This window comes from Ictalurus furcatus, chromosome 14 (assembly GCF_023375685.1).
Source record: "Ictalurus furcatus strain D&B chromosome 14, Billie_1.0, whole genome shotgun sequence".
NCBI lineage: Eukaryota > Metazoa > Chordata > Actinopteri > Siluriformes > Ictaluridae > Ictalurus > Ictalurus furcatus.
In genome coordinates, this window is record NC_071268.1 from 28,989,566 (window position 1) to 29,011,652 (window position 22,087).

Sequence of the window (22,087 nt, forward strand, 5' to 3'; positions counted from 1 at the left end):
AACATGATCCAATATTTTTGCTCGCTTTAAAAAATGGGTGGGTTCAAGCAAAAGGTGCCATGTTTTAAATGGTTTAACTCATCTAGGTGATGAAATTAAATGAAATGAAAACCAAAATCTTGATCTGTTGTGTCATGTTAATTTTTTGACCTCGAACCCAAATGTCTTCAATGTATAGCGAAAACAACAGACTTGGCCTTGCTGTTCCAATTCTTTCAGAGGAGACTGCATATATACTCTTCACACCATCTTCTGTTGCACTGCTACAACTAAAAATATATATATCCTGTGTGCTGAGATCCTTTTTAATTTGAGGTTCCCAACCTGAGACATGTAGGTGAACCGAAAAGATGAGATAGTTCCTGTCAGTGACCAGTTAAATGGGTGTTAAAAATAAGAAAGTCTCATTGATTCTATTAGAGGATGGAGCTGAAGCTGTTCATCGTCCTGATGCTCTACTGGAACCTGCACACCACTTATGGTAGTAAGTATATTTACATTTATATTTATTCATTTAGTAGATGCTACATGTTATCCAAGGTGACTTACAAATGAGGAAATACAAGCAAAGTCTCAGATATATTCACACCACTGACAGTTACACACATATTTTTACATACTTTTATGCATTTTTATACACAGTCCTATGTTATCCAGGTTTAAAGAGCATTGTTAAATGCTTAAACACAAATATGTATACGGCAGGTCATACTAGGATCCTTTAGTGTTAGGACTGATTAAAATGTTAACTCTAGGACACTCTGACCAGCCTGTAGACATTTAATATGCTGTAATTAAAGTTGTTTTCATATCTTTTAGGTTGATCAGCCTGGAATAAAGTGGTCTGTTTAAATGCTGGGAGTTGAGAATACTTAATGTACATAATGTGCGTGTGCTAATGGCCACACCATTTACACAGCAATATTAAAATTTCACTGCGGTTTAAACCAAGCATGAACTTAAAATATAGCTAATTCAATGTTTTTTCTCATAATAACACAAATGTGATATTTTCACATAATTCTCTCGTAATGCAACACTTTCAGTTTGTTACGAAGCGTAGACGGAGACAAGCGCGGGCGAGCGGAGAGATGACGTGAGAAAGAATCCAGAACGAGAATCGAGTCGGGACCGAACAGGTAAGCTGTGTATCAGGGACGTAGGCAAAAGCGTAGTGAGAGACGAGCGTGAAGTCGAGCACCAGGGAAAACAGTTCTAATGAAATCGGCTTGGTAAACAAACAGAGACGAGGCTGCTGAGCAGTTACTTCGCACGCGGCTAATGCTAGGGAGGCCCTTATATAACCTCAAGTGTTTGCAGGTGTTTGTGATTAGAACTCTGGCGAACTCGAGCACGGGTATGACTGGGAAGTGTAGTCCTCCTCCGCCACGTCCCTGGGCGGCGCTACACTTTGTGAGCTGCCGCGCCGATTTCGCCGTGTCGTAACACAGGTAATAACACTATCTTTTGTACCCTAATATAATATTTATGGTAATATTTTTCTTGTAGTAATGTGATATTTTCTCATTATAAGGCAATATTTTCACACAATAACATAGTGTTATTTCCTTATAATAATGTGATATTTTCTCGTAATAACATTATTTTCACATAATAATGCAATGAAAGTATTTCTCATAGTAGTGTGATATTATTCCATTTATTCTTAATAATTTGATATTTCTCATAATAACCGTTAGAGATAAAAAGAATCTCAGATCCTGTCCTTCAGTCCTCCGTCAGCCTTTTCAGCCTTTTTACTTCTCTTAACTCTTAGCTCTGTGCTGCTATGAGCTAGAAAGTGTGATTGACCGCAGACTGTTCAGGCACCTGGAGAGTCTAAATGAACACACACACTGACACATGCTGTTCACAAAGACTTCCAGTTTATTTCATCTAGAACAGGAGTATTTATACACATAGCTAACAGCATTGCGTGGGCGGGTTTCTACTTGTGCAGGTGCTAGACAGATTCAAACAAAGCACACAGCACATAAAAATAAGTCACAAGAATAAGTCTTTTCAAGGTATAGAAAATACATGTGTCAGCTATAATAAAGGATGGCAGTTGATCAGCTTATCAGAAGAGGTAATTAAGTGAATACATTCATCATAGGTATTTGACAGCAGTTCATAATATAAGAAAATACATGACATAAGAGAATTTCCTTTCAATAACAAAATGTTTTTGTTATTAATCTTAAATCTCAATAGCAAGATACTGACTGATTTTGTTTTGCCTGGTTACAAACTGTCGACACTGGAGACTCCTTCCAGAAACATTAAAAAAAACGTCTTCTTACAGACAACTCCGCCATGCCAACAGTTACAAATGTTTTTACATCTGTTTATGTGAAGCGGCCGCCGTACGTGTCCCCGTGAATGAGCGGTTACTATAGAAACGATAGCATATTAGAACAATAATGAATGAGCGCATTAATATAAACCTGTGATTTCAGAGCTGCTCTCTTGTTTTCTTCCTGACAGAGACATACCATGTGGAGGTTACAGAGCAAAACATTGCTGTCCTAAAGTGTGGCAAACAGACCAAAGGTAATGTGACCTGGAGCAGAGACGTTGACGGAAACAGGCTGGACATTATCACCGTCCAAGGTGGAAAAGTGATCAAACACATCAGAGACCCACAAAGACGTTACAACATAGGAGCAAGTCTAATCCTGATCATATTGAGAGTCTCGCAGTCGGACGCTGGTCAATATCACTGCATGAGGAGCACAGTGGAGCTCAATGTGATAGCGAAAAGTATGTGTGGGAGATTCACTTTAACTGAATACAAACTGAATTACAAGGGTCTGTGTGACAATTTTGTAATCTTAAGATAAAATTCTGACTCTTATTAAAATCAAAGCAGATACAAACTTTCAGCTTCAAGAGTTTGGTGTAAAATTTCTCACTTTTGTACGATATAATCTAACTTAGGATATTTAAGTTAATAAAAATAATTGCTTAAAATTTTTTTCATATAATATAATTTGAAGGCTTTGGTACTGTGTCAACTTCACCCATGATATTAAAGGAACCGTTCACCCTGAAACACATTAAATATGTCGATATTGCAATATTTGTGGTATCCTTAGTGATTCTGATAAAATGTAATTGTTTGTTTGTTTGTTTGCATAATAGGCTGTGTTCCAATTTGTACAACACCTCTGGCCACGCCCAAACAAGAGTTTCACAGCTGAATTCACAATAGTCAAATGTATCAGGGAAGTTAAAAGCAGAATAGTTAAAGGCACAATATTTATGCTAAAATAAAGGGCAAAAGAACAATCCACTAACTTACAGATGTCAACAAAGAAAAGCTAAATTGATAGATATCCCACTGTGCATCATGTTTCTGGTATTTTACTGTAACATGCTCAGTGACCAATAGTTCAGCGTATGGTGTAAATAGTGTATCTTGACTAAAATCACACATCGTTGTATCTTTCTCGGTCTTCTTCCTTTCTGTAGGTGGAGTGAGTGTGTGAGACACTGCTGATGATGGCTGGTGTTGCTGTAGCTCTGTTGGTCTTGGCTGCAGTAGCTGCAGGAAGACTGATCCACCTCCACGCCTGGCAGGCGGGTCGGACCGCAGGAAGAGACTCGGTCTGGCTCGGCTTGGATTAGAAAAATATTCCTTTACGCTGCATTAACAGCAGCTCTTGTTCTGATCATGTCTGGAGACTCTTCAACTGTCTGTCATTAGTTATGGATCGCTAAACATTGCTGGACAGAGCATTTGTTCTGGTTTAACAGTTAGTGTCTGGCATAAGTATTTAAAAAAATGGGATTAAAAAATTTTAATAAATAAAAAGCATAAAAGTTGAAAGTGCAAAAGTATTCACCCCTTGATGCAGTGAAACTCCAAAAACCTGTGATGTGCTCCAGATCCACAGTGATCCTGATCAGGATATAGCGCTTACTGAAGATAAATGAATGAATGAACATCATATCATATCTGTTTACAGATCATACGCTATAACGGGACAAACGTATGTGCACCTCTGATCATCACACCCATATGTGGTTCTTCACAAAATCATACTTCTTAGACATGCCAATGGGTTTTGCATAGTGTAGGTCTGTTTTCTAAACCAAGCAGTTTTGTGTTTAAGTCATATTTTATCCAGAAAACTACATAAAACTACATTTAGATGATGTTATTTGGAGTAATTTATTAACATACTAATATTTTAAATATTAAAAGTATTTGAAAACATTTGGGTGCATTATCCCATAACAAAGAATCACTGACAATAACAACTGCAAATTGCAAATATACCATAAATGCGAATATCTGCAAATAATTTGCCAATTTAAAAAGAAATTATCAGTTGTTGTTTTATTTATTTATTTATTTATTGTAATACAAAACAGCATTGTGTACACTGATATAATTTTGCTGAACATGTATGCGTACTAAAAGGAAGATTTCGTATCTGTACTAAAGTTATATTTTTTTGCAATCATTTTAAAGAAAGACTCACTTTATACTCCAGGTCGGTAGATGGCGATATTGCACGGATATTAAACGGAACCGCACCGCGTCAAAACACGCCGAAGAAGAAGAAAACCACGGAACAACAACAGCAACCGAAGAAGAAGAAAAAGAGGAAGAGGAAGAGGACGACGTACAAAAAATGGAGACGATAGACATCGCTTTAACTATACAGTAGCAAGAATAGCAATTATCTAGCTGGCTAATCTGCCTAGTATCTTAGCATTAACTAAATTAATTATCGAGGTTGATATTTAACACTTTAATCCCACAAGCAGGCGCTCTTATTCGTACATTTTGTGGGTGAGTTGTTTTTTTCTTCTCACTTCAGTGAGCTGAGTGTCAGATGGCTCTTTCCTCCCTATACAAGCGCACTAGGTAGGGGGGGAATAACGGCTCGCGCACTCAGTGTAGTGCACTTATCTATACAATAAGGAGCCAATTGGGATTCAGCCCAGGTTTGGTTCGCGATAGCTGGGCACTGAAGGTAGATAAGACACTGATATCGTTTGCTGTCTAGCTGCAGAGACACAGATCATTTAAATATGCATTTCAGTTCATACATATTCACCGTTAATATGCAAATTAGGTAGCTGGATGTGACACAGGAAACCCTGCTGCAGACATTTTTCACATGTCACTGTTTTCCTGAAGAGCTCATTAATACACACTGTAAAATGTGTGTTTCCCCTCCTGCAGGAGTCATGGATAAGACACTGAGCAGTAGTGCGCCGGTCGTCCAGGTGTGTTTCCCCAATGTGCGAGCACAGGTGCTGGACAACCTGAACCGTCAGCGAGAGGAAGGACGACTGTGTGATCTGTCCATCCAGGTTCAAGGACAGGTGTTCAGGGCACATCGCTGCGTACTGGCGGCTTCCTCGCCCTACTTTCACGACCAGGTATGTAAAACAAATTAAAAAAACAACAACATCCTTCCAGGACCAGGATTAAGTTTAATCCTGCTCACTAGGCTTTAATCTGGACCGGGCGATACGACAAAAATATCATATCACGATACTTGAGGACATTTTTACGATACATAATGTGTATCACGATGCATCGTTTAGATATCAAACAGTCATTTGGTATCTAATTTTTAAACTGAGTTTGACGATACTTTAATCCCTACAAAGACAAAGAAGATGAATTAAAAAAAAAAATTGTCAAATCAACAGCATCCATTCAGTACCATTTAATTTGTAATGATTAAAAAGGATTGAAGAAAAATCACCATACCAACGATATCTCAGAAAAACGTATCACGTAATCATTTATCACGATATCGCTATTATATCGATATATCGCCCAGCCCTAGCGTTGTGTTTTGAAAATGATTCAAATGTTAACTGTGGAGCTTGGAAACTGACAGAAGGATTTGATCACTGTAACAATAAATATGTCACTTCACTTTTACCACGTAGTTTAAAGAAATTTATATCCTCCACTACAAATGAGTTTTAGTTTAATATTTTTTTAAACTCCTTTTCTTTGGGGTGTGGCCATTTGCATAAATGATCGACAGTGGTGTCTCCACGGCGACGTAAACAACTCGATGACTGTGCTTGGGATGAAAGCTCGGACGATCCTGTACATGTTTTCATTTTTACAAAACTACAACATGGTTTAATTCACATTCCATCCTCAGCTTTAATAAACACGTGACGTGGGGGTGAATACTTCTGCCGTCAAGTTTTTGTAAATCATCTTTACAAACGACGTTGATGTTTGTCCCCTTCGATGTCGTGGACCATTTGTGTAGACGCGTGACACAAAAGCCCAATTAATTCAGGTTTATTTCCTGGTTGTAAAGTCTGTGCGGGGGGTGAAAATTTATACTTATGTTTCCAGAGAAACCAGACGCCTTTCAATCAGCTGAAGTGTGTGTGTGTGTGAATCCGGAACGTTCTCTGCGTGTTCCCACAGGTGCTGCTGAAGAACGTGAGCACGGTGTCTCTGCCGTCCGTCATGGACCCTCTGGCCTTCGAGAGCGTCCTCAACTCGGCCTACACGGGCCAGCTGAGCATCGTGCGTGATGACATCGTCAACTACGTCACAGTGGCCAGCTTTCTGCAGATGTGGCACATTGTGGACAAGTGCACGGATATCCTCAAGAGGTCGCGACCTTTGACCCAGGCCAGCCCAGGCGTAGAGCCTGGCAACTCCAGGCACCAAAGTCCCAGCAGCTCAGACTGCCTGACTGAATCTGAGGAGCAGAAGAAGTCCCTCGGAGGAGAATGCGCTGCTCTTCCGCCTCTGGCCACCTGGAGGAGGCCGCAGCAGGTGCCACAGCAGGGTAAATGGGGCAAATCCAGGCTGTTTCTGCCACCCCAGCACAGAGCCAATTCTCCCCCGGCTGGAGAAGTAGAGCGGGCATGTAGCCCAGAGGCTACGAATGAGAGACGCAACTGGATGCGCTCTCGCCTCCGGGAGAACAGGGAGGTAGACGAGGAGGAGAGGAGGCGAGGGGAGAGGTGGATGGAGGCAGATGAAGGTGTAGGGGAGGAGTCAGAGGAGGAGGAGCGACGGGCCGGTGAGTGGAGCGTCTGCATCACTGCTGTTTAACTTTAACTCCTGTCCACCAGGGGGAGCTCGCGCTCTCTCTCTCTCTCACTCTCTGTCTTTGTGCTTTTTTTCTCCCTCAAAGCGGATCAGACATTTTCTGCACCGCGAGAGTGTGTGTGTTCGTTGTTGTGTATGTGTTTTTACCGTCTCTTCTGCTCTTCTCCTTCAGGAGGCTGTGGCTCAGGGGCAACTCTTAAAAAGGAGGGGGAGAATGGGGGAGAGGGAGAGGGTGCAGAGAGGGACAAAGATCAGGAGGAAGGGTTTCTGCCAGCAGCTCAGGACGCACAGGAAGTGCTCGTCGCTGATCACTGTCCTCTTTCTGCTCGCGCTCAGTGGCAGCCGGCAGCTGATTGGTCGGCGGGTCCGTGCGCTCAGCCAGGCGGGAAGTTAATCGAGGATGCCGAGAAGGACGTAGAAGAAGTGGACTTCGGACGTTTCGCAGAGGGAGGATTCGAGGGAGAGACGTACGATGAGATTGAGGATGGCACAGGACAGGTTTCCCAGAGGCCTTTGCTTCCTGTGTCACCCGGCAATGCTGGGGGTGGAGTGGACTTTGTGTTAGGGCCTTCAGAGCTTCCCTGGACGTCAGGTGCTCTCTCATCCCTCTCCGTCCCTCCTTCCTCCTCTCCTGTGCCCTCCTCCTCGTCTCCGCCGTCCCTCACGCCCTACGCAGGCAAAGTGCACTTCTGCCACTGCGGTAAAGCCTTCACGCTGAAGAGCATGCGAGACCGTCACGTCAAGATGCAGCACCTGAACTTGCGGCCCTTCATCTGTCCCGTCTGTGCCAAGAGTTTCAAGATGAAGCACCACCTGACCAAGCACGTGAAGACGCACGGCGCCCTGCGGCCTTATGAGTGCAACGTCTGTGGCAAGAAGATCATCTGGAGGGACAGTTTCCTCAAACACCAGGTGCGCTGCCAGCACCTCGCCAACAGACCGGCCTGCACCGACACCAACGAGGCAGAGTCGGGGCAGGACGAGGCAGAGATGGAGTATGAGGGTTACCCAGGTGAGGGACAGGTAAAGATGGAGCATGAGGGAGCGCCGTTGGAGCACGTTCTGAAGGAGGAAGATGGAGGCAGCTACACTTGATAAGCAGATCATATCAATCAAGTTTTATAATCCTGTAGATGTGAAGAAACATCTTCATGCCTTGATCCACCACAGCAAGACAACATCAGCTGCTCATCTTCAAATCTGCATCATTGTTTGGTTGATTTTTATCTTGACTGGAGAAGATACAGTTCCTTAAGGAACCCATAGATTCTGTGGTACTGCATGGTGATTACTCGCACTTGGTATCAGTATTATAATTAAACGCTGGTTCAGTGATGTAGCTCACAGGTGTCAGTACCACAACCTTGAATTATAGATAAATGTTTCTTTATTTTGCATCTTTATCAATCACTTCCATTGAGGTCCAGTACCAGATAACCAAAACGGATTTTATTTTATAACTGGAGACATAAACTTAATTTATTCTGCAGTTTAGGCTTTTCAATTCACACCGAGTGCAACATGCGTCATCAGGGTTCTTAAGCAAATCTGAAAAAGCTCGGGAATTTAGATTGAAGTATTGCCAGACCTGAAAAAGTGTGAACAATGTTCAGGAAAAAAGTATCCATTATTCTGAGATGTTTCCTGATTTGCTGCGGTTTTGTTTTTCACATTTCACATGAATTACTTTTTAAAATGTTGGCTACCTAGGTTTTTTTTTTTTTTTTTCTCGTGTTATTTTTTTTCTTTCCATCATGTGGAGTGTCATTTCTGTGCTTTCTCACCATGAGTGAGTTAACATAGCATGAAAATGATCAGGTATTAGACCATCTGGTTAATGTACGTACATGTGTTCCCACTGTAAACGATTAAATCAAATTGATTCGCCTGACAAAATAAGCTCGATATGGGTGTGTCCACAGCGAAGGCAGGAAAACGTTCTTCTTTCAGTTGCCCAGTAACAGTAAAGTAGAAAATCTACATAAATTACTGTTGTAAAATGTCAAAATGTAGAATAATTGCTCAAGTTTTGAGATTCATTAAAGCTCAATAATGAACTCCATGTTAGGGTTTTTAAGTAAGCCGCTTGAAAATATTACTGTGTCTACGTAAGCAGACCTGCCGTCCTTTTACGCGTTTCAAATAGCAACTCCACATTTTAACAGCAGTGTATGCTAGTACGAGTTATCGCTCAAAAAACACGCCGAAAGAACTGTCTTCTTTTCTTTTTTTTTTGCCTATAAAACAGCAGATGATCAACATATGAATCAGGAAGGTGTTTTGAACTCTCCGATAGTGACACAGTGTAAGCCCCGCCCCTTCCCCTCCCCACCCCGGTCACACATTAGTAATGTTTCAGTCAGTGCTCATCTGCACGTCACAGAAAGTTTTCATAATGTGACAAAATCTATCAATATATTGCTGACTTAGCGAACATTAGGCAAGTGTATATTGTGTATATTTAACATCAGTTAATTATATTTATTAGGGCTGCCACCGACAACTTTTGCCACAGTAAGACGACCCCCACCCCTGGTGAGACCATGCGTTATTCCTTTTGGCACGTCTGTATAAGCTTTGTTAAATGACTTTGTGATACCTAACACAACACACGCTCTTTACTACTTCTTATTATGACTGGATTTTAACAATTTTCACCTCTAGCCTGTAATAAGCAGATTTCAGGATTGTGAGTCCAGGTGTCACCGATCCCAACTGGACAACTCTTGAACCTTTGAAACCTCGAGACATTTTTAAGAGTCTGCATCATTGACGGTCTCATTTTGTGAAAGCAGCTGCTTAGACACCAATGATTTTAGTAGCTCGCAAATGTCATAATGTTAGCTGGAAAACAGAGTAGAGTTGTAGTGATGCAAAGTGAGTAAAGATGGCCAGTTTGGGATGTGACTTAGATGAGGAAACCAAGAGGAACGACATACTGTACTTTATGCTGAGGAGTATCACTATATAACTGTTTAACTGATGGGTTCTTCACAGTGCAACTCTGAGAAGAGAATTATTTTCACGGTACTTTTAAAGTGTTGACTTTTTATGTTTTGCAGCGCTGGACAGGATTTGAGATTTTTCATGAAGACCTACGACCTGAAGAAAATCGGAACCATTCGGTGTAAAAGAATTAAGTGTGTTAACTTTTAATATCTTCATATGAGGGTCAAGACCCTGTCTGTGTGTTAGAGTCTGTGTTTAGTTGATGTAAAATGTGTCTCCGAACCTCAGCACATGAACTATTACTTAATTATACACACGTTCTCATGTTGAAGGTCCAGCATCTGTATGATACAAAGTGTAAATAAAGACGTATGCGACAGACACCAGATCTGACCTGATGTCACAGGTTCAGTCAGCAGTTTCCTACTTTACCTTCCCAATCCAGATATAGTTCTGAAATTTCACCTTGTTCGTCATGTGTTACACTTTAGCACCGTTTCGAGATTTTACAGTCGTATCCAGTGCACTGCAACCTGTCAGTGTCTAAAGGTGCGAAGACAGGAGGAAACGAGGATAAGAGTATTTGACACAAAATCAGACTATGATAACATGACGTTATTTATTAATGACTTGTTGCCGGATCACCTGTCACTGAGCATAACGAGTTTGTCTGTACACATGAATGCTTGATTGCACACAGAATAAACATCAACATTTTTATCCAAGGGTTTTATTTGTATTAATACCACAGCACTGTTGAATTCTGTTTTCTAATTGGTCAGAAGGCAATGACTGATTTCCTTGAAGTTTATATTAATGTATTTGTTCTAATGTTTCTATAGTAACAGCTCGTTCACAGGGACTTGGAAGGCAGATGCTCCACATAAATGGATTTTTTTTTAAATAAAAAAAAGCTGTTTGTTTTCTGTAAAGAGACATTAACATTTATGGAAGGAGTCTCCAGTGTCAGCACTTTGTAACAGTCAGGGGTGAAACTGTAACCTTTCCAACATCTTTAGGACAGTGGAGTTTATAGTTTGTGGTTGGTACTCGGTAACATGAACTTTTTTTATTATTATTAACTTGGAGAAATAGAAACTCTGGTGAGGGAACGACGACGTATACCTGCACTAATGTACGTGAGAACAGGAACTAACTAATTTTGCAAATGTTCCACACGTTCAATATAAATGGAAATTACTAAAAAAAAATGATGCTGTCATTTAATAAATAAGCAAAATTATTGGTATAAAAAGAATAAAACATTTCAAGGCATGCTGTTATAGGAAGTTGACAGTTATTCACATGGAGTGTTTTATTCCTTACATAATTGATGCTTTTATGCTTTTAAAAGATCATTCATACAAGTATGAATTAAAATACTTTATTATTAACAAAGACAAACCCAATCTGCCAATAAATAACGCAAAAGACATATTAAACCTAGTCTTTTTTGCATCTTTACTCTTTAGTTCTACTCCAAGCCAAATAAAAAAAAATTAAAAGCCAAATAATGTGTTGTTTATTGTGGTCAGTGATCACTGTAGTAACAGTTCGTGCCGCTAGAGGGAGCTACAAAGACAATACTCTTCTGTGGAAAACTTTCTTCCTCTCACTTCATCCTGTCACAGGCTGTTTAAATCTTAACCCTCTCACGCCACACTGTTGTTATTAAAGATTTATTGACTAAAATGTTTTATTTTGATAAGACACTTATATTAGTTTAAGAGGATTAAGTCGCTAATCATACCTGCTAACTAACGCTAGCTAGTTACCTCAGCCTGACACCATGATAACCACAGAGACGTGACACGGTGAGTGCCCCCCCCCCCCCTATACAATGTTTGAGTGTTATTATGATTAATGTGTAGATTAATGCAGTATATTAGTATATTGCAAGCAATGTTATATTCGTTTAAGGTAGCTAATGGCGCAACGCTAGCTAGTTACCTCAGAAACTGGTCATGGCTAGCTCTGACCAGAGCGTCACCATGGTAACCACTGAGGGGACTGACTCGAGTTCGTTAGCTTAAAGGTTTTCTCAGTATGTCTTATAATTATTACTCATATAAACCGAATAAACTTATTAATATGTTAGGTTGGATGGCTACATATTCTTTAATTAAAGTAAAGTTAGCATATTGTGTTGAGCTAGCTAACTAGGCTGGTTAATACTAAGTAGCTGGTTAATACTAAGGATGGAGTGTTTAAATGACATTGCTAGGTATGATATATATTTTATACAGTTCTATACAGCAAACGTGAATTGATGTTACAAATCTGTAGCAGTTATATTTATTTTCTAGTGGGGTTTAAATGATTTGATGTTATGCTGCGATCGCTATTATTTACAGAACATGAATTGCATTCTACGTTAGTCCTAATAATAATTACTTAAACAAGGACATGTACAGTATTGCATTGATGCTGATACGGGCCGGATCATGGATCATGGAGGTAAGACAGAAATAAAACTAATCTCACCAAACCAAACTCTCACCTACTTATACTATGCACTAAACGTATGTACTTTTTTTTTAATGTGATTCTTTCTCCCAGAATAGAGCAGAAACTTCACCAGATGTTCAACTTCCTTCAGTCAAACTCACTGAAGCACAACACACAGCACTGAATCTACAGCTAAACACACTCTCTCATCACACTGATCATCACTATTAACTCTAATAAAAGAACACACAGCGTCCAAAACTCAGCTTTATTTCAGCAAAAACTACAGGAAGAGCAACAGGACAGTGAAGAGATTAAAGACAGAAATGTCAGCGTTGTGTAGAATCGAAACTCTATTGTAGATGGATCAGAAGCAGCTCAGTGTTAGACTCTATCTTGGAGCTGTTAGACTTCACACTGACTCTTTCTGAACGTGACCGGATGATAGCCGCAGTCATGGGAGACCGTACAGACAAACTGCTCCCCATTTTCCCAGAGGTCTTTGCTGAGGGTCAGGGTGCTGCTGCGGCTGTAACGGCCGTTCTTCTGTTCTTCTGCGCTGGTCAGAACCCCGTCCTTCACCTCTGAGCCGTCCACTGTCCAGCTCACCAGCGCCCCCTGTGGAGAGTAGCCCGACAGCAGGCAGAGCAGCGAGGCCGATCCCTCAGACAGCTGCAGAGGAGACGGAGGGAGCAGAGACACGGAGGGCTTCACCGTGGGACCGGCTGGAGAAGATATATACACACACACACACACATATCATATAAATGTTGTTCAAACACAAATGGAGAACTGGTTTTCTAGTCAATTAACTGGTCAATTCAAATTATTAGAGAACATTTCTGTAACTTTGTGGAAATTTGACTTCATGCTCTGAGTTCCACGCAATGCGTTATAACGTAACTTGTCGGTTTTAGTACAAATCATCATTTTATCATCATAGACAAATCATACACCTTCAAATTATGCAGTGGAGAAACATCAATATATTTGATTTTATATTCATGAAGATAAAATATAGAATATGAATAAAGACACATGGTGGAAAACCATCTGCTGTATCACGGTGATATTATTTAACATGATCCACCTTCTTTCTGATTTAGTGTTCATCAAACAACTGAAACATCTAAAAACTTTCCTCACAATTGAACACTGGAATTGTTTCACCGACCAATAATAAAGCACTACAATCACATACCTCACTGTAGTTTATCTGGGAAAAATACATTTTTACAATAATTGTAATTACTTTATACATCAATTTTTCAGCAAGTATAAACCCAGAAATATTTACTGTTTAACACAAACATGCAGTTTTGTCTAGATGCGGATCTGAAAAACACTGAATTGCATTAAAGATACCTTATGTAAACTCTTCAATGCTTTACATAGAGACCTTGCATATTAATTGAATGTCAGATGTAAGTGTATAATTATTTCATTCTGTATTTAACATTTTAAAATTAATAATTATACATTTATTGAATTAATAAGTACATTTATATTTGATCCATTCTGGTAATAAAATGTATTCCATATCAGATCATATCACCCCACAATAAAAATAAATTATGCATAATTTATAAACATAAATAATTTGTTTGGTTTAAGTATTTTTTTATGTAATTAGTAATGAACTTAATGGATTTTGTATTAAAAATAAACAGAAAACACACTTACTTTTAATAACAAGTTTTGTGCCTCCACCAAAAGTGTACCACAGTGATACATTCTAATGAAACCGTAGTACAAAAACCTCCATCACACTGCGGTGCACACACACACACACACACACACACACACACACACACACACACACAAGGTTCCACTTTGCATTGGCAGTCCATGCTTCAGTGCACTGCAAGTGTTTATAGCCCTGTGACTTTGTGCTGCTGCTCAGCAACTTCACCCGCAGCAACCATGACTTTGATCAGCGTCTTCATCTGCACACTGGCCCTCTGGACTCAAGGTGAGAGTTTAACATCAACTCACAGCCTCATACACTTCATTTCATACTAATTCTACACCACTTTACAGCAAATGAACACAATCTATGTTTCTCTTCAGGATCCAGAGGTCAGGGGACTGTGACTCAGACTCCTTCAGTGCAAACTGCTGATCCAGGAAACACAGTCACCATCAACTGTAGAACCAGTCTGAAAGTGGATAGTGGTAGCAGTCTATTCTGGTACCTGCAGAAACCTGGAGAAACTCCTAAACTCCTGATATATGAGGCCACAAAATTACACTCAGATATTCCAACTCGTTTCAACGGCAGTGGAACTGACACTGACTTCACTCTGACCATCAGTGAAGTCCAAACTGAAGATGCAGGTGATTACTACTGTACGGGGGAGCACTGGATCAGTGGTAGCTGGGTGTAACACAGCATTAGAGCGCCATACAAAAACCTTGATCAGTGAGAGTGCACAGAGAAGCACTGCTGCAGCTGTGAGCGACTGAAGGTGCTGAGGGGGAGGAAGTTTTACACACACTGTGGACGAGAGAAAACACACCACACAAACTCACTAATGCACTCACACACACACACTAATCTAAACCACATAAAGTCCTATATGTACACAATCTTGATTGTTTCCATATCAGAGGAGTTAGAAACAGCTTGTCTATAACCCACTTCTGAAACATGATCTGCTAACAGTTCATTTCTAACAGCCATTCTGGGATTTTTATGTTAATCTGGGTATCATCTATCATGTGGAATGCTAACCAAAACAATGATGTTTTATATCTTCTCACATCTCAAGTTTAATAATTGTATTGTAACAACCCGCTATCTTGGGATGAGAAGTTTTTGTGTGCTGTGACATATTTTGTGTGCAGGTCCGAACTCCCTCCCAGAGTTTCCAGCCTGCCCTAGCCTGCCTTGCTCCCGCCTCCCAGGATGACATCACTAAATGGCGGCCATATTTAAAGAGGAAGAGGAGTGAGAATGGTGTGGGATGTTGGAAGTTGTTACGTGGTGGTTACGTGGTGGTTACGTGGTGGTTACGTGGTGGTTACGTGGTGGTTACGTGGTGGTTACGTGGTGGTTAGAGATTGTGTTTGCTATTTTCTAACTGCTGTTCTGATTTTTGACTTTTGCCTGGTTTTTGGACTTTGAGTTTTTGAGTTTGGTTGTCCCTGTATCTGTTATTGTGCATTCTCTTCACTTTTGTATATATGTTCACTTGGTCCACTGGCAGTAGGGGTGTGGCTCCCATTTCTTTTGGGAGAGGGTTCCTTTTGTCTCTGTTTCTTTACTTAGGTAGTTAGGGAAGTATCCTTGTATTTTCTTTCTTTTCCTTTTAGGTAAGCTAGCTACCTAAACAATAGAATTCTTTTGTTTATTATTTTGGCCTTGGCCCACCCTGAAGTTACACCTGGTTTGGTTAATTTGTACAGTTAAATGTATATAATTGTCTGTTACAATATACCACAACCTTTTTCACACAACCTTGTTTGTGTTGTTATTCCAGGATTCCCTCATATTTAAAGGTCAATCCAATTGAATCCCAAGCTGGTTTGGCTGTGCGGTCTAACATAGACTGGGCTGTAACAGTATCAAAAGCACATGTCACGTCTAAGCTATACCCAGTAACTCATGGCCCGGCCCAGTCACTGCCCTTCCAATTCATCCACGTTAATCTCCTGTTGTTGGATGATGTTCCTTCAGCCACCGTTAACTATAATGATGCAATGAGAAACTCAGAAAGACATTTCAGTCTAATTCACAGCTAAAATGATCTCTCTTAGTGACTAGTACTGATCTTAAACATTACCAACACTGTACTGGACTGTAAATACTAAAATCCCTGACTCACGCAGTGAGAGTGCTGTTCTGTTCTGAAACAGAACATATTCGCCCAGGAAGGTGAAATATGGATTATTATTTTAATACTGGTTATTAATTTCAATATGTATATTTCTTTAGTACTGTGAATTCCAGAGCTATGTATCACTGATAAAAGGTGTGCATGTTAATTCAAAGTGAAAGCCATGAATAATGCTACGTTGCTATAGTGATCATTGTGCAGCAGGTAAACCGCATTGGAGACAAACATGACTATTACATTTATCACGCACACAGACAGTTTGTCTACTTTGTTGTCAGGTTGTCTTCATAAAATCTGTTATTTTGATCTAAATATCAGTTTTTTATCTTCCCTTAAGTAAGATGTCATATATGTTATGTTAAAAGTGTATTTTATCATGCCAGAGTGCTCAAGGTTAATATTAAAGAAGACGCCTGTCATAAAACTAGAATTTAATATATCATTTGGTATGGTATGTAGTATTCTGTTGCATGGGACTGCATCACTTACTGTCCATGGTTTAAAAGAATTCATGATTTTATTATGTTTTTCACCCAAACGCTACAATATCCAGAATGCAACATGACATTCAAGCATTGAGAGTCCCTACTGTGATCGACCAATCAGGACCTCCAACTGAGACACGTGACTCTGACATCTCATATGACGTCATTCCAGGAAGTACGACACTGTAAATGTAGCATGTCTTTGATGATGTTTAAATGCAAACCAGATTTTCTTTTCTAAAATCTCACATTGTGCATATTGCAGCTCAGTGTAAGGGTCTTGGCAATCTTCTTATAGCCTAGGCCATCTTTAGGTAGAGCAACAATTCTTTTTTTCAGATCCTCAGAGAGTTCTTTGCCATGAGGTGCCATGTTGAACTTCCAGTGACCAGTATGAGGGAGTGTTTGAGCGATGACACCAAATTTAACACACCTGCTCCCCATTCACACCTGAGACCTTGTAACACTAACAAGTCACATGACACCGGGGAGGGACAATGGCTAATTGGGCCTGTCACGAGTTCCCCTTTAAGCAGCGCGCTGTGGAGGATGTGAGCACGCATGCATGAGCAGGTGCACGAGAACCTGCTTTTCCCTTGTGGACAATCGTGACATTTCGACACGTGCATTTGTTTATGCTTCTGTTATATCTCCTCCCCGTTCTGTCATTGGTTGTTGTTTCATGTGTGTCTGAATCGCCCTCAGCCGTCAGCCATGACGACGCTGATTATGTTTGTATATATACTGCGCGCCTCCCAGCACAGGGCGCGGAATATTGAATTATAGTATCTTAGTTTAGAGTCCTTACGATAGATAACCATAGTCATAGTCATAGTCATAGTTCATGTCATGTTTCATGGTTCATGTTTAGGCTTGTTAGTTTAGTTCACGCTGGTTTCTCCGCTACCAGTCCCGCGCTATAGTTCATGTTTCTTGTTTTGTTTCTCGTCCCTGTATTTCCGTGACCGCGACCTTGATTCCTGCCTTGCCCCTTTATGCCTGTTTGCTGATCGCCTGAACTTTGCATGTTACTGGATTACGTTTGTGGATCACGTTTTGGATTTGTCTGCCTGTCTGTCTCTTAAATAAAACTGTTCATACTGCGATTGCATCCTACCTTATCTCCATTACGTCACGATACGTGACAGAATATTCCGCCTATCATGGATGCTGCATGAGAACGAAGAGGACGCAGAACCCGGAGGTCCACGCCAATCATCACCGCCTTGGATTCTATGCAGTTCTCGCAATGGACTTTCATGGACCTTCCCGATCGGTATGATGGCTTCTTTGGTTATCCGGACTATTTTATGATAGACTGCCAGAGTTACTTCTCAAGCCTGTTTGACCCGAAGCCAAGGGAGAGACAATGGATTAAGTTCATGATGTCCCGATTTTTTGGCCCAGCTCGCAAGTGGGCACAGCAAGTAGCAGCCATGAGACCCCGGGTACTGGAGGACAGTAGGCAGTTTTCGGACCTGTTTCTGAGGGAATTTGGAGAACCAGGGCAGAGCTACAACTTGGATGAGCTGCTGAAGGGAGTTAATGTGGCGAACAGTGCTGATCTTCCATTCCACATGCATGAGCCACCAAGTTGATGTTAACACGGACAACCAAGCTCGGCGCACACCCAAGCCTGTTAACCAAGTTTTGTTCACGTCCAAGCCTGCTGACCCAGTTGACCAAGTCAGGTTCATGTCCAAGCCTGCTGACCCAGTTGACCAAGTCATGCTCATGTCCAAGCCTGCTGATCAAGTCATGCTCAGGTTCAAGCCTCCTGACCCAGTTGACCAAGTCATGCTCATGTCCAAGCCTGCTGACCAAGTCATGCTCATGTCCAAGCCTGCTAACCAAGTCATGCTCAAGTCCAAACCTGCTGACCATGTTCGGCCCACGCCCAGGTCTACTGACCCGGTCGCCCAAGTTCAGCCCATGCCCAAGTCTACCGACCCGGTCGCCCAAGTTCAGCCCACGCCCAAGTCTAACGACTCAGTCGCCCAAGTTCAGCCCATGCCCAAGTCTACCGACCCAGTCGTCCAAGTTCAGCCCATGCCTGAGTCTGCTGACATGCACAGCCAAGTTCTGCTCATGCCCGAGTCTGCTGACACGCACAGCCAAGTTCTGCTCATGCCCGAGTCTGCTGACACGCACAGCCAAGTTCTACTCATGCCCGAGTCTGCTGACACGCACAGCCAAGTTCTGTTCATGCCCGAGTCTGCTGACACGCACAGCCAAGTTCTGCTCACGCCCGAGACTACCGACACGGCCACCCAAGATCCGCCCATGCCCAAGGTTCACCTGGTGACCTCAGAGCGTCAGCCTCCCTGTTCAGCTGAGGTTGTCGCTCAGCCTTCCTGTTCAGCTGTGGACGTCGCTCGGCCTCCCTGCTCAGCTGTGGACGTCGCTCGGCCTCCCTGCTCAGCTGTGGACGTCGCTCGGCCTCCCTGCTCAGCTGTGGACGTCGCTCGGCCTCCCTGCTCAGCTGTGGACGTCGCTCGGCCTCCCTGCTCAGCTGTGGACGTCGCTCGGCCTCCCTGCTCAGCTGTGGACGTCGTTCGGCCTCCCTGCTCAGCTGTGGATGTCGCTCGGCCTCCCTGTTCAGCTGAGGTCGTCATTCAGTCTCCCTGTTTAGCTGAGGTCGTCGCTCAGCCTTCCGCCTCCATGGCGAACATCGTTCCCCCCTCCTGCTTCGAGGAGACCCACGCTCCTCTCCCTGGCCTCACGGAGACCCACGCTCCTTTCCCTGGCCTTACAGGGGACTTTGCTTCACTTTCCTGCACTCCTGAGTACAGCGCTCTGTTTCCCTGCTCCACCGAGGACGTCGCTCCGCTTTCCTGCTCTGCCGAGGACGTCGCTCCGCTTTCCTGCTCTGCCGTGGACGCCGCTCCGCTTTCCTGCTCCGCTGAGGACTTCGCTCAGCCTGTCTGCCCGGCTGTGGTTGTTGCTCTGTTTCCCTGTTCAGCCGAGGACGTCGCTCTGCTTTCCTGCTCCGCCGAGGACGTCGCTCTGCCTTCATGCTTCGCCGAGGACTTTGCTCAGCCTGTCTGCCCGGCTGTGGTTGTCGCTCTGCCTACCTGTTCAGCTGAGGACGTCGCTCCGCTTTCATGGTCCGCCGAGGACGTCGCTCTGCTTCCCTGCTCCGCCGAGGACGTCGCTCTGCTTTCCTGCTCTGCCGTGTACGTCGCTCTGCTTTTTTGTTTCGCCAAGAATGCCGTGCGGTCTCCAGGCTCTGCTTGGGACATTCTGCCCAGGGGGCTGGGGCCGCCAATGGAGATGGATGTTTCATGGCACTCCGGGAAGAGTGCCCTTGGGGGGGGGTTCTGTCACGAGTTCCCCTTTAAGCAGCGCGCTGTGGAGCATGTGAGCGCGCGTGCACGACCAGGTGCGCGAGCACCTGCTTTTCCCTTGTGGACAATCGTGACATTTCGACACAGGCATTTGTTTATGTTCCTGTTATGTCTCCTCCCCGTTCTGTCATTGGTTGTTGTTTCATGTGTGTCTGAATCACCCTCAGCCGTCAGCCATTACGAGGCTGATTATGTTTGTATAAATACCGCGCGCCTCCCAGCACAGGGCACGGAATATTGAGTTATAGTATCTTAGTTTAGAGTCCTTATGGTAGGTAACCATAGTCATAGTTCATGTCATGTTTCATGGTTCATGTTTAGGTTAGTTAGTTTAGTTCACGCTGGTTTCTCCGCTACCAGTCCCACGCTATAGTTCATGTTTCTTGGTTTGTTTCTCAACCCTGTATTTCTGTGACCGCGACCTTGATTCCTGCCTCGCTCCTTTATGCCTGTTTGCCGATCGCCTGAACTTTGCATGTTACTGGATTACGTTTGTGGATCACGTTTTGGATTTGTCTGCCTGTCTCTCTCTTAAATAAACCTGTTCATACTGCGATTGCATCCTACCTTATCTCCGTTACGTCACGATACGTGACAGGAGCCAATTTGGACATTTTCTCTTAGGGGTGTACTCACTTTTGTAGCCAGTGGTTTAGACATTAATGGCTGTGTGTTGAGTTATTTTGAGGGGACAGCAAATTTACACTGTTACACAAGCTGTACACTCACTACTTTACATTGTAGCAAAGTGTCATTTCTAAATGGTGCGATCACTGAACGCGACCTCCGGCGCCAACTCGCCACAATGCACGCGCCACCAGCGCTGCTCTAACACTATAAATAAACAAATTAGCCTTCAGATGTTCACCTCATTACACCGTGAGCAAAGCCTGAATGGAAATGAGAACCAGGAATGCCAGGGGAGTGAAGAACTCGGATTCACCCAGACACCTATGCCCCTACCAAATAAGGGTCCTTGGGCGAGACACTGAACCCCAAGATGCTCCCGATGGCAAGTTAGTGCCTTGCATGGCAGGTCTGCTACCATTGGTGTGTGAATGTGTGTGTAAATGGGTGAATGAGACACAGTGTAAGGCGCTTTGGATAAAAGCGTTATATAAGTACAGACCATTTACCATTTAGAGAGAGAGAGAGAGAGAGAGAGAGAGAGAGAGAGAGAGAGAGCAGTGATTTGCATTAACAGGACTGAATAGTTTCATTTCTCCCAGAATAGAGCAGAAACTTCACCAGATGTTCAACTTCCTTCAGTCAAACTCACTGAAGCACAACACATAGCACTGAATCTACAGCTAAACACACTCTCTCATCACACTGATCATCACTATCAACTCCAATAAAAGAACACACAACGTCCAAAACTCAGCTTTATTTCAGCAAAAACTACAGGAAGAGCAACAGGACAGTGAAGAGAGTAAAGACAGAAATGTCAGTGTTGTGTAGAATTGAAACTCTATTGTAGATGGATCAGAAGCAGCTCAGTGTTAGACTCTATCTTGGAGCTGTTAGACTTCACACTGACTCTTTCTGAACGTGACCGGATGGTTGACGTTGTCATGGGAGACCCTACAGACAAACTCCTCCCCCTTTTCCCAGAGTGCTTTGTTGAGGGTCAGGGTGCTGCTGCGTGCGTACCCGTCCTTCTTCGGTTCTTCTGCGCTGGTCAGAACCCCGTCCTTCACCTCTGAGCCGTCCACTGTCCAGCTCACCAGCGCCCCCTGTGGAGAGTAGCCAGACAGCAGGCAGAGCAGCGAGGCTGATCCCTCAGACAGCTGCAGAGGAGACGGAGGGAGCAGAGACACGGAGGGAGCTGTGGGACCCGCTGGAGACAACAAACACACACACATTTAGAAATATTGTGTAAATTCTGTGAACTCAAACAGAAGCAAAACTGGAATCTCTGCAGCAGCACGAACATGTTCCAGTAGAAGGAGAACATTT

At 42.8% G+C, this 22,087-nt stretch overlaps 1 protein-coding gene, 2 long non-coding RNA genes and 1 gene segment (V, D, J or C); 2 read left to right on the plus strand and 2 right to left on the minus strand.

Moving 5' to 3' along the window:
• Positions 1-277: 277 nt before the first annotated feature.
• Positions 278-3,812, plus strand: LOC128618489 (uncharacterized). 2 transcript variants are annotated; one of them, XR_008387729.1, is made up of 4 exons: positions 278-1,139; positions 1,321-1,451; positions 2,488-2,763; positions 3,475-3,812. It is a non-coding gene; the product is annotated as an uncharacterized LOC128618489 (long non-coding RNA). The 2 variants fall into 2 exon arrangements; XR_008387728.1 differs by having other exon boundaries at positions 278-1,451.
• A 535-nt stretch (positions 3,813-4,347) lies between these two features.
• zbtb22a (zinc finger and BTB domain containing 22a) lies at positions 4,348-10,734 on the plus strand. Its single transcript, XM_053642061.1, has 4 exons — positions 4,348-4,804; positions 5,201-5,400; positions 6,425-7,031; positions 7,233-10,734. Exons 2-4 carry the CDS (start codon positions 5,206-5,208, stop codon positions 8,153-8,155), a joined length of 1,725 nt encoding a protein of 574 aa, XP_053498036.1. The 5' UTR covers positions 4,348-4,804; positions 5,201-5,205; the 3' UTR covers positions 8,156-10,734.
• A 1,982-nt stretch (positions 10,735-12,716) lies between these two features.
• Positions 12,717-14,422, minus strand: LOC128618460 (uncharacterized). Its single transcript, XR_008387723.1, has 2 exons — positions 14,141-14,422; positions 12,717-13,182 (listed from the first exon to the last, which is right to left on the minus strand). It is a non-coding gene; the product is annotated as an uncharacterized LOC128618460 (long non-coding RNA).
• A 7,229-nt stretch (positions 14,423-21,651) lies between these two features.
• On the minus strand, positions 21,652-22,085 carry LOC128617782 (Ig kappa chain C region, B allele-like). The segment is given in 2 exon segments: positions 21,652-21,968; positions 22,028-22,085. Coding segments are annotated over 2 exon segments (375 nt in total).
• Positions 22,086-22,087: the final 2 nt, after the last annotated feature.

Excerpts from the sequence above, each read along its gene's own strand:
- zbtb22a (XM_053642061.1), top strand. The coding sequence starts at position 5,206 with ATGGATAAGACACTGAGCAGTAGTGCGCCGGTCGTCCAGGTGTGTTTC. Across the intron at positions 5,401-6,424 it reads CGCCCTACTTTCACGACCAG|GTGCTGCTGAAGAACGTGAG; the intron begins GTATGTAAAACA and ends GTGTTCCCACAG. Across the intron at positions 7,032-7,232 it reads GGAGGAGGAGCGACGGGCCG|GAGGCTGTGGCTCAGGGGCA; the intron begins GTGAGTGGAGCG and ends CTTCTCCTTCAG.